At 43.7% G+C, this 13,537-nt stretch overlaps 1 protein-coding gene across 1 annotated transcript in view; it reads right to left on the bottom strand.

Annotated features, from left to right (window-relative positions):
* LOC138855540 (uncharacterized) overlaps positions 1 to 13,537 on the bottom strand; it is a 62,800-nt gene that overhangs the window by 284 nt on the left and 48,979 nt on the right. Inside the window, exons 4-7 of the mRNA XM_070105415.1 lie at positions 10,367 to 10,537; positions 9,331 to 9,508; positions 6,024 to 6,174; positions 710 to 897 (exon numbers count right to left, since the gene is read on the bottom strand). Of these exons, the coding sequence (XP_069961516.1) occupies positions 710 to 897; positions 6,024 to 6,174; positions 9,331 to 9,508; positions 10,367 to 10,537 (688 nt within the window). The remainder of the gene's footprint in view (positions 1 to 709; positions 898 to 6,023; positions 6,175 to 9,330; positions 9,509 to 10,366; positions 10,538 to 13,537) is intronic.

The raw sequence follows: 13,537 nt of genomic DNA, 5'->3' as shown, positions 1-13,537 counted from the left end.
TTATTCATGTGTGCATGTGGTTGACACTGTGCACATGGTGTTACTTGTCCATGTTTGACACTTGTCACAGTGTTGTCTGTGTCACATGTATTGCACGTGTCACATAGTGTTACTATGTCAATGTGTTACCTGGTGTTACACTTGGTGTACTGTGTCACATGTTTGACACTGTGCACTTGTGTCCCCAGGGTTTACATGTCACCGTGTGTCACATGTTTGACACTTTGCACGGGTGTCACATGTTTGAATTATTTGCACTGTGTCACCATGGTTTGACACTCGTCACTGGGTACATGTCACATGGTGCTACTGTGTCACATGTTTGACACTGTGTACTGTGTCGCAGGGTTTGCCCTGTGTCACGGGTGTGCTGTCCATGTGTTACAGTCAGTGGGACTGTGTCCCCATGTGTTGACACTTGCACGGTGTTACTGTGTCACATGTTTGAACTGTGCACATGGTGTCGGTCCATGTTGACACTGTGCACATGTGTGCATGTCACATGTGACACTATGCACGTGGTTAGCTGTGTCACATGTTGTTACTGTGTCACAGGGTTTGACATCTGTCACTGTTCACCATGGTGTTGACACCTGCATGCTGTGTCACATGGTGTTACTTGTGCACTGTGTTCCCAAATGTTTGCCCTTGTCACATGTTTTACATGTTGACACTTTTGTACTGTGTCACATGTGTTGACACTGTGTACCTGTGTCCCCATGGTTTGCATGTCACTGTGTACTATGTTGACATTGACTGTGTCACATGTGTTGCCCTTGCACATGTGTCTGTGCAAGGTATACTGCACTTTTGACTGTGTCGCCATGGTGATTCGACATTTTGACTGTGTCACCATGGTTTGACACTGTGCACTGGTGTCACACAGTGACACTTGCACTGTGTCACAGGGTTTGACACTGTGCACTGTGTCACAGTGTGAAGTATGCACTGTGTGCGCATGTTTGCACTGTTACTGGTCACCATGTTGTACCTTGTCATGTGTTACTGTTGATTGCATTTGCACTGTGTCCCCATGTGGTGATACTGTGCACATGGGTGTTACTGTGTCCAGGGTTTGACACTTGCACAGTGGTGTTACTGTGTCACATATGATGTGTGCCATGTGCACATTTGCCTGTGTCCCCATGTTTGACATTTGACTGTGTCCATGGACACATTTGCACCGTGTCACATGTTTGACACTTGCCTGGTCGCAAGGTTGAACTTGCACTGTGTCGAGGTGGACACTTTGACTGTGTCCCATGTTTGACACTTCCGTGTCACCAGTGGACATTTTGCACTGTGTCACATGTTTGATACTTGCAACCGGTCCACATGTTTAAACCCCTGTCATGGTCCGCAGGGTCTTGCATTTGCACTGTGTGCCATGTTGACCCCCTTGACCTGTGTCCCCATGTTTGAATTTGACTGCGTCACCATGTTTACCTGACTGTGTCACTTTGTTTGACATTTGGGCACTGTAGCTTCACATGTTGATATTTGTTCCGGTCCCATGTGGAATTTTTTACTGTGTCCCTTTTTTGACACTTTGACTGGTCAATTTTTGAATTTTTACCTGTTTACTTTTGATGGACCCAAATACACAAGGTAACACCACTGCCACCATACAATTAGGCACTTCCCGATCACCATGCAGGAGTACTTACCACTGCCACCATGCAAGGTGGGCGCACCAGTCACCATACAAGGTACTTACTACCACCATACAAGGTAGGCCTTACCCAGTCACCATACAAGGTACTTACCACTACCACCATGCAAGGTGGGCTTTCCAGTCACCATACAGGTGCCTTACCACTGCCACCATACAAGGTGGGCACTTCCCCAGTCACCCATACAGGAGTACTTACCACTACCACCATACAGTGACATACCAGTCACCATACAAGGTACTTACCACTACCACCATACAAGGTGGGCGCTTTCCAGTCACCATACAGGGTGCCACCTGCCACGCACAGGGTGGGCTTCCCAATCTGTACAAATTAACACCACTGCCACCATACAAGGTAGGCACTTTCCCAGTCACCATACAAGGAGTGCCCACCTGCCACCATATGGTGGGCACTTCCCTAGTCACCATACAAGGTACTTACCACTACCACCATACAAGGTAAGCACTTTCCAGTCACCATGCAAGAATTACTTACTACCACCATACAGGTGGGCACTTCCTCACCATACAAGTGCCTACTACCACCATAGGGTGGGCGCACCAGATCACCATACAGAGGTACTTACCACTACCACCATACAAGGTGGGCACTTTCCAGTCATGTACAGGAGGTGCTTGCACTACCACTGCCATACAAGGTGGGCCTTTCACCATGCAAGGTACTTACACTACCACCATACAAGGTGGGCACTTTCCAGTCATATACAAGGTACTGCCACTACCATCATACAAAGTGAGCACTTGCAGTCACGCTGGTACTTACCACTACCACCATACAAGGTAGGCGCACCAGTCACCATACAAGGTAGCACCACTGCCACCATACAAGATAGGCACTTACCAGTCACCATACAGTACTTGCCACTACCACCATACAAGGTAGGCACTTTCAGATCCGCAGACAAAAGTACTTACCCTGCTACCATAGAGTAGAGCGCACAGTCACCATCCAGGAGTGCTATACCATCATACAAGGTGAAGCACTTTCCGGTCACCATGCAAAGGTGCCCCACTGCCACCATACAAGGTAGGCCTTTCCAGTCATAGCCTGAGTGCCACCACTGCCACCATACAGGTAGCACTTTCCAGTCACCACTTTAAGTGCACCTACCTGCACCATACAAGGTGGGCGCCTGATGCGCACAGAGGTACTTACCACTACCACCATACAAAGTGGGCACTTCCTAGATCACCATACAAGGTACTTACCACTACCACCATACAAGGTAGGCACTTTCCAGTCACCATGCAGGTGCCACCACTACCACCATACAGGTGACCTTGCAGTCACCATACAAGGTGCACACTGCCACCATACAAGGCAGGCACTTTCAGTCACCATACGGTGCCACCACTACCACCATACAAGGTGGGCACTTCCCATTCACGCCATAAGGTACTTACCACTGCCACCATACAAGGTAGGCACTTTCAGTCACCATACAGGTACTTACCACTGCCACCATACAAGGTGGAGCGCTTTGATCATCATACCAAGGTACTTACCACTACCACTGCTAAAGTCAGCCACTTTCAGTCATCATACAAGGTACTTGCCGCTACCATCTCATACAAGGTAGGCACTTTCCAGTCACCATGCAAGGTGCCCACCACTACTGCCAGCAGGGTGGCACTTTCAGTCATCATACGAGGTACTTTACCACTGCCATCATACAAGGTAGGCACTTTCCAGTCACCATGCAGGTACTTACCACTACCACCATGGTAGAGTGCTTTCAGTCACCATACAAATTACTTGCCACTACCATCATACCAAGGTGGAGCTTCCTAGTCACGCCATACGAGGTACTTACCACTACCACCATACCAAGGTAGGCACTTACCTACTTCCTTCACAGTCGCCATACACAAAAGGCCTCTTGCTCTCGATCCTTGGCGTGAGTAAGTAGAAACCACTATCGTAGACACTGCCCGAACCATCCGTCAGTGAGTACTTCTTGGGATTAAGACAGAGAGTGGTGGCCTGGAGCCTGGATGGGCTCCTCCTTCAGTGTTGTTCCAGCCTGTCCAGCATCATGTTGTGTAGTCTGTATAGGCCTACTTTTCTGACTTATGAGCCTACTTTTTGTGACTTAGTAGACGTATTTTGTGACTGACATAGGCCTACTTTGTGACTTATGGGCGTATTTTGTGACTTATGGAAGACCTACTTTGTGACTTATAGACGTATTTTGTGAGCTGACATAGGTCTGCTTTGTGACTTATCTAGACATATTTGTGACTGACTTATAGGCCTACTTTGTGACTTATGGGCGTATTTTGTGACTGACTTATGGAAGCCTCTCTGACATAGACCTATTTTTGCTTGACTGACATGGCCTACTTTGTGACTTATAGAAGTATTTTGTGACTGACTTATGAGGCCCTACTCTGTGACTGTAGACGTATTTTGACTGACTTATAGGCCTACTTTGTGACTTATAGACGTATTTGACTGACTTGCCGACCTGCACATGACTATAGACGTATTTTGTGATAAAACATAGGCCTGCTTTGTGACTTATGGGCGTATTTGTGACTGACTTATGAGCCTGCACTACGACTAGGCCTACTTTGACTTACGGAACGTGTTGTGACTGACTTATAGGCCTGCTGTGACTTACAGACGTATTTGTGACGGCTTATAGGCCTACTTCTCTGACTTTAGGCCTGCTTTGTGACTTATAGACGTATTTTGTGACTGACTTATAGGCCTACTTTTCTGATTTTAGGCCTACTTTTATTTATAGACGTATTTTGTGACTGACTTATGAGCCTGCTGCAGCTAGGCTGCGCAGCGACATAGACGTATTTTGTAGGCTGACCTGCGGCCTACTTTTCTGACTTTAGGCCTGCTTTGTGACTTATAGACGTGTTTTGCGTGACTGACTTATAGGCCGCACTGCAGCTAGGCCTACTTTGGCGGCTTATAGACGTATTTTGGCTGACATAGGCCTGCTTTGTGACTTGGGCGTATTTTTGTGACTGACTTATAGGCCTACTTTAGCGACTTATAGACGTATTTTGTGACTGACTTATGAAACACCACAGCGACTTGTGGGCGTATTTTGTGACTGACTTATAGGCCTGCTCTGCGGCTTATAGACGTATTTTGTGACCAGCTTGCCGGCCTGCGTGACATGGGCGTATTTTGTGACTGACTTATAGACCTGCTTTGTGACATGGGCGTATTTTAGTGACTGACATAATTACTTTTGATTTATAGACGTATTTTGTGACTGACTTATAGGCCTACTTTTCTGACTTTAGGCCTACTTTGTGACTTATAGACGTATTTTGTGACTGACTTGTAGGCCTACTTTGTGACTTATAGACGTATTTTGTGACTGACTTATAGGCCTACTTTGTGACTTGTAGACGTATTTTGTGACTGACTTATAGGCCTACTATTCTGACTTTAGGCCTACTTTGTGACTTATAGACGTATTTTGTGACTGACTTATAGGCCTACTTTGTAACTTATAGACATATTTTGTGACTGACTTATAGGCCTACTTTGTGACTTATAGACGTATTTTGTAACTGACTTATAGGCCTACTTTTCTGACTTTAGGCCTACTTTGTGACTTATAGACGTATTTTGTGACTGACTTATAGGCCCTACTTTGTGACTTATAGACGTATTTTGTGACTGACTTATAGGCCTACTTTGTGACTTGTAGACATATTTTGTGACTGACTTATAGGCCTACTCTGTGACTTATAGACCTATTTTGTGACTGACTTATAGGCCTACTCTGTGACTTAGAGACGTATTTTGTGACTGACTTATAGGCCTACTTTGTGACTTATAGATGTATTTTGTGACTGACTTATAGGCCTACTTTGTGACTTATAGACGTATTTTGTGACTGACTTATAGGCTTACTTTGTGACTTGTAGACGTATTTTGTGACTGACTTATAGGCCTACTCTGTGACTTATAGACCTATTTTGTGATTGACTTATAGGCCTACTTTGTGACTTATAGATCTATTTTGTGGCTTATAGGTTTATTTTGTGACTTACACCCATTCTGTGACATAGGCCTATTTTGTAGAAAATAATGGTTACAAAAACTTAGGCAATTTACTTAATATTTAAATAAAAAAAAATATTTTTAGACCTACCAATAAATTAATATTTAATTTAGTAAATTTATCGTAGAGTAAAAATAATAAATATTTTTAAAATACGACAGAATTTACATAAAAAGAAAATTTGGTGACTAATTTGAGAGAAATAAATTAGTTACCGTTTTCTTAAGGGGAAACTTCTCCATTTATTTATCATTTTTCTTAGTGTTAATTTATATTTTGAGGCCTACCTGGCCACCACTTGGAGTGGTTAAGTGGTTGATGGGTGGTTGCCCACGCCCACACCCTCACGCCGCCCACGGGAACGCCCATACCATCGGTGTAGAATTCTAGGTCGTTAATGGCACTTCCGAGTAATTCTGATACGTACTCGTGTTCAGCCTGTGAATGGTTGTTAAGGCTGGTTAATGGGGTTTAAAGTCTATCTACTACACCAGGGTCATTAAGACTGGTTGGTTGGTTAATGGGGTTTAAAGTCTATCTACTACACCAGGGTCATTAAGACTGGTTGGATGGTTAATGGGGTTTAAAGTCTATCTACTACACCAGGGTCATTAAGACTGGTTGGTTGGTTGGTTAATGGGGTTTAAAGTCTATCTACTACACCAGGGTCATTAAGACTGGTTGGTTGGTTGGTTAATGGGGTTTAAAGTCTATCTACTACACCAGGGTCATTAAGACTGGTTGGTTGGTTAATGGGGTTTAAAGTCTATCTACTACACCAGGGTCATTAAGACTGGTTGGTTGGTTAATGGGGTTTAAAGTCTATCTACTACACCAGGGTCATTAAGACTGGTTGGTTGGTTAATGGGGTTTAAAGTCTATCTACTACACCAGGGTCATTAAGACTGGTTGGTTGGTTAATGGGGTTTAAAGTCTATCTACTACACCAGGGTCATTAAGACTGGTTGGTTGGTTAATGGGGTTTAAAGTCTATCTACTACACCAGGGCCATTAAGACTGGTTGGTTGGTTAATGGGGTTTAAAGTCTATCTACTACACCAGGGTCATTAAGACTGATTGGTTGGTTAATGGGGTTTAAAGTCTATCTACTACACCAGGGCCATTAAGACTGGTTGGTTGGTTAATGGGGTTTAAAGTCTATCTACTACACCAGGGTCATTAAGACTGATTGGTTGGTTAATGGGGTTTAAAGTCTATCTACTACACCAGGGTCATTAAGACTGGTTGGTTGTTTAATGGGGTTTAAAGTCTATCTACTACACCAGGGTCATTAAAACGGGTTGGTTGTTTAATGGGGTTTAAAGTCTATCTACTACACCAGGGTCATTAAAACGGGTTGGTTGTTTAATGGGGTTTAAAGTCTATCTACTACACCAGGGTCATTAAGACTGGTTGGTTGGTTAATGGGGTTTAAAGTCTATCTACTACACCAGGGTCATTAAGACTGGTTGGTTGGTTAATGGGGTTTAAAGTCTATCTACTACACCAGGGTCATTAAGACTGGTTGGGTGGTTAATGGGGTTTAAAGTCTATCTACTACACCAGGGTCATTAAGACTGGTTGGTTGGTTAATGGGGTTTAAAGTCTATCTACTACACCAGGGTCATTAAGACTGGTTGGTTGGTTAATGGGGTTTAAAGTCTATCTACTACACCAGGGTCATTAAGACTGGTTGGTTGGTTAATGGGGTTTAAAGTCTATCTACTACACCAGGGTCATTAAGGCTGCAGGTCACCTGGTCACCACCAGTCAAGAATACTTTAATACCTAAAATACTGATTAATGTAAACTACCAGTGTATATACACTGAGATATACACCTCTCAGTGTATATACACTGAGATATACACCTCTCAGTGTATATACACTGAGATATACACCTCTCAGTGTATATACACTGAGATATACACCTCTCAGTGTATATACACTGAGATATACACCTCTCAGTGTATATACACTGTGATATACACCTCTCAGTGTATATACACTGAGATATACACCTCTCAGTGTATATACACTGAGATATACACCTCTCAGTGTATATACACTGAGATATACACCTCTCAGTGTATATACACTGAGATATACACCTCTCAGTGTATATACACTGAGATATACACCTCTCAGTGTATATACACTGAGATATGCACCTCTCAGTGTATATACACTGTGATATACACCTCTCAGTGTATATACACTGAGATATACACCTCTCAGTGTATATACACTGAGATATACACCTCTCAGTGTACATACACTGAGATATACACCTCTCAGTGTATATACACTGTGATATACACCTCTCAGTGTATATACACTGAGATATACACCTCTCAGTGTATATACACTGTGATATACACCTCTCAGTGTATATACACTGAGATATACACCTCTCAGTGTATATACACTGAGATATACACCTCTCAGTGTATATACACTGAGATTTAACACAAACTAAATTAAACCTCGTATTAAACCACATATTAACCTTCCTCGTCTTGAAACATAACTTTTAAAAATAATATTAAAGTTATCCCTAAGTTGCTCAGTAATGTTTTAGAGGAGAGACTCGTCTGTTATTTCAGGTAATATTTACATTAGTTTGTGTCAACAACTTCCTTTCAAGTCAGCAGGAGAATAATTATATGTCATTCTTCCTGGTTGAGTGTATGATCGACACCATGCCCAGCCCTTCTAGGGCAGGGTAGGTGCCCGAGCCCGAGCCTTTAGCTCATAAGACTGTCATTCCCATTTGCCCCCTTGGGGCGGGGATGGCAGACCAGAGAGGCCTAGCTTGTGGCTAGGCCTGGGCACAGTTGGTCCCAGAAGCTAGGCCTGGGCACAGTCGGTCCCAGAAGCTAGGCCTGGGGACAGTTGGTCCCAGAAGCTAGGCCTGGGGACAGTTGGTACCAGAAGCTAGGCCTGGGGACAGTTGGTCCCAGAAGCTAGGCCTGGGGACAGTTGGTCCCAGAAGCTAGGCCTGGGGACAGTTGGTCCCAGAAGCTAGGCCTGGGGACAGTTGGTCCCAGAAGCTAGGCCTGGGGATAGTTGGTCCCAGAAGCTAGGCCTGGGGACAGTTGGTCCCAGAAGCTAGGCCTGGGGACAGTTGGTCCCAGAAGCTAGGCCTGGGGACAGTTGGTCCCAAAGATGAGGAGGTACTTGTGCCTCCTCCCATGGGAGACTTAGGTCTCAGACACTCCCTAAAGAGGGAGCCAAGGCCGGGCCACCACTTGGAAAAGGCCCGGGCCGGGAGAATACCGGCTAATTTTTAATAATAATAAAATTGAGTGTATTTTGGAGTGTATATCTATCTTGGGGTATATTTACAGGTGTATATACACAGATTTGTGTATATCTCAATATATATACACTGTGAGATGTGTATATACACTTTGAAATTACTAAGAACAATCACTTCAATTACTAGGACCTTGGTTACTAGTAACTAGGACATTTTTTCTAATAACTAGGACCTCAGTTGCTAGTAATTAGGACCCCAGTTACTAGTAACTAGGATCTAAGTTACTAGTAACTAGGATCTCTGTTGCTAGTAAATAGGTATTCTAGCACCTACCTGGGTGCTGACACTCAGCAGTTGAGCTCCTCTCTCCTGACACATGACCTGGGCTGAAGTCCTGGTGGCCCTGAAGTTGTCCAGGACCATGAAGCAGTGGTCCTGCCACCTCTCCCAAGGTCGGTCTCCAGCTGTGGTCCCCTGGGAGGGGCACCTGTGAGTCGGGGACCTTCCACACCTGTAATGTGTAAGGGTGTGGGGGGATGTATAAGGGGCCAGGAGCTATGAATCGACCCCTGCAACCATAAATACGTAAATATACAAGTACTTAACCTCTAGCACCTATCTAACACCTCTAGCACCTATCTAACACCTCTAGCACCTATCTAACACCTCTAGCACCTATATAACACCTCTAGCATCTAACACCTCTAGCACCTATCTAACACATCTAGCACCTATCTAACACCTCTAGCACCTGTCTAACACATCTAGCACCTATCTAACACCTCTAGCACCTAACACCTCTAGCACCTATCTAACACCTCTAGCACCTAACACCTCTAGCACCTATCTAACACCTCTAGCACCTATCTAACACATCTAGCACCTATCTAACACCTCTAGCACCTGTCTAACACATCTAGCACCTATCAACACCTCTAGCACCTAACACATCTAGCACCTATCTAACACCTCTAGCACCTATCTAACACATCTAGCATTTATCTAACACCTCTAGCACCTAACACCTCTAGCACCTATCTAACACCTCTAGCACCTGTCTAATACCTCTAGCACCTAACATCTCTAGCACCTATCTAACACCTCTAGCACCTAACACCTTTAGCACCTATCTAACACCTCTAGCACCTAACACATCTAGCACCTATCTAACACCTCTAGCACCTGTCTAACACATCTATCACCTATCTAACACCTCTAGCACCTAACACCTCTAGCACCTATCTAACACCTCTAGCACCTGTCTAACACCTCTAGCACCTAACACCTCTAGCATTTATCTAACACCTCTAGCACCTATCTAACACCTCTACCACCTATCTAACACCTCTAGCACCTATCTAACACGTACCTGATAGATAGTACAGTGGTGTTAGGTCTACAAGAGGTACAGGCACTGAGGCTGCACCTGTTGAGTGAGGCTACAGCTCCTGGACACCCTATTTGTACCACTGCTGAACCCTCGTTGCCAGACGTGCTGCCGCCGCTGCCAGGCGCTATCACCGCGCTGCCGGACTCGTACCTGGGAGGTAAAACATGTCGTACCGTTAGGAGGGAAACGTTGTCGTATTTGTTGTTATTGGTATAATGGGTAGGTAAATGCGTGTTATTTTGGACGATGTTTCGCCCACTTGATGTTTGAGGTGAAGGAGAGGTTAGTAGATAGACTTTAACCCCCCATTAACCAACCAACCAGTCTTAATGACCCTGGTGTAGTTGATAGACTTTAAACCCCATTAACCAACCAACCAGTCTTAATGTCCCTGGTGTAGTAGATAGACTTTAAACCCCATTAACCAGCCAACCAACCAGTCTTAATGACCCTGGTGTAGTAGATAGACTTTAAACCCCATTAACCAACCAACCAGTCTTAATGACCCTGGTGTAGTAGATAGACTTTAAACCCCATTAACCAACCAACCAGTCTTAATGACCCTGGTGTAGTAGATAGACTTTAAACCCCATTAACCAACCAACCAGCCTTAATGACCCTGGTGTAGTAGATAGACTTTAAACCCCATTAACCAACCAACCAGTCTTAATGACCCTGGTGTAGTAGATAGACTTTAAACCCCATTAACCAACCAACCAGTCTTAATGACCCTGGTGTAGTAGATAGACTTTAAACCCCATTAACCAACCAACCAGCCTTAATGACCCTGGTGTAGTAGATAGATTTTAAACCCCATTAACCAACCAACCAGTCTTAATGACCCTGGTGTAGTAGATAGACTTTAAACCCCATTAACCAACCAACCAGTTTTAATGACCCTGGTGTAGTGGATAGACTTTAAGCCCCATTAACCAACCAACCAGTCTTAATGACCCCGGTGTAGTAGATAGACTTTAAACCCCATTAACCAACCAACCAGTCTTAATGACCCTGGTGTAGTAGATAGACTTTAAACCCCATTAACCAACCAACCAACCAGTCTTAATGACCCTGGTGTAGTAGATAGACTTTAAACCCCATTAACCAACCAACCAGTCTTAATGACCCTGGTGTAGTAGATAGACTTTAAACCCCATTAACCAACCAACCAGTCTTAATGACCCTGGTGTAGTAGATAGACTTTAAACCCCATTAACCAACCAACCAGTCTTAATGACCCTGGTGTAGTAGATAGACTTTAAACCCCATTAACCAACCAACCAGTCTTAATGACCCTGGTGTAGTAGACTTTAAACCCCATTAACCAAACAACCAGTCTTAATGACCCTGGTGTAGTAGGTAGACTTTAAACCCCATTAACCAACCAACCAGTCTTAATGACCCTGGTGTAGTAGATAGACTTTAAACCCCATTAACCAACCAAACAGTCTTAATGACCCTGGTGTAGTAGATAGACTTTAAACTCCATTAACCAACCAACCTTTCTTAATGACCCTGGTGTAGTAGATAGAATTTAAACTCCATTAACCAACCAACCAGTCTTAATGACCCTGGTGTAGTAGATAGATTTTAAACCCCATTAACCAACCAACCAGTCTTAATGACCTGGTGTAGTAGATAGACTTTAAACCCCATTAAACAACCAACCAGTCTTAATGACCCTGTTGTGGTAGATAGACTTTAAACCCCATTAACCAACCAACCAGTCTTAATGTCCCTGGTGTAGTAGATAGACTTTAAACCCCATTAACCAACCAACCAGCCTTAATGACCCTGGTGTAGTAGATAGACTTTAAACCCCATTAACCAACCAACCAGTCTTAATGACCCTGGTGTAGTAGATAGACTTTAAACCCCATTAACCAACCAACTAGTCTTAATGACCCTGGTGTAGTAGATAGACTTTAAACCCCATTAACCAACCAACCAGTCTTAATGACCCTGGTGTAGTAGATAGACTTTAAACCCCATTAACCAACCAACCAGTCTTAATGACCCCGGTGTAGTAGATAGACTTTAAACCCCATTAACCAGCCAACCAACCAGTCTTAATGACCCTGGTGTAGTAGATAGACTTTAAACCCCATTAACCAACCAACCAGTCTTAATGACCCTGGTGTAGTAGATAGACTTTAAACCCCATTAACCAACCAACCAGTCTTAATGACCCTGGTGTAGTAGATAGACTTTAAACCCCATTAACCAACCAACCAGTCTTAATGACCCTGGTGTAGTAGATAGACTTTAAACCCCATTAACCAACCAACCAGTCTTAATGACCCTGGTGTAGTAGATAGACTTTAAACCCCATTAACCAACCAACCAGTCTTAATGACCCTGGTGTAGTAGATAGACTTTAAACCCCATTAACCAACCAACCAGTTTTAATGATCCTGGTGTAGTAGATAGACTTTAAACCCCTTTAACCATCCAACCAGTCTTAATGACCCTGGTGTAGTAGACTTTAAACCCCATTAACCAACCAACCAGTCTTAATGACCCTGGTGTAGTAGATAGACTTTAAACCCCATTAACCAACCAACCAGTCTTAATGACCCTGGTGTAGTAGACTTTAAACCCCATTAACCAAACAACCAGTCTTAATGACCTTGGTGTAGTAGGTAGACTTTAAACCCCATTAACCAACCAACCAGTCTTAATGACCCTGGTGTAGTAGATAGACTTTAAACCCCATTAACCAACCAACCAGTCTTAATGACCCTGGTGTAGTAGATAGACTTTAAACTCCATTAACCAACCAACCTTTCTTAATGACCCTGGTGTAGTAGATAGATTTTAAACTCCATTAACCAACCAACCAGTCTTAATGACCCTGGTGTAGTAGATAGATTTTAAACCCCATTAACCAACCAACCAGTCTTAATGACCTGGTGTAGTAGATAGACTTTAAACTCCATTAACCAACCAACCAGTCTTAATGACCCTGGTGTAGTAGATAGACTTTAAACCCCATTAACCAACCATCCAGTCTTAATGACCCTGGTGTAGTAGATAGACTTTAAACCCCATTAACCAACCAACCAGTCTTAATGACTCTCCTGTAGTAGATAGACTTTAAACCCCATTAACCATCCAACCAGTCTTAATGACCCTGGTGTAGTAGATAGA

This window comes from Cherax quadricarinatus, chromosome 98, assembly GCF_038502225.1.
Source record: "Cherax quadricarinatus isolate ZL_2023a chromosome 98, ASM3850222v1, whole genome shotgun sequence".
NCBI lineage: Eukaryota > Metazoa > Arthropoda > Malacostraca > Decapoda > Parastacidae > Cherax > Cherax quadricarinatus.
Note: the sequence above shows the minus strand (reverse complement) of the source record. Positions and strands in the feature narration are given on the sequence as shown.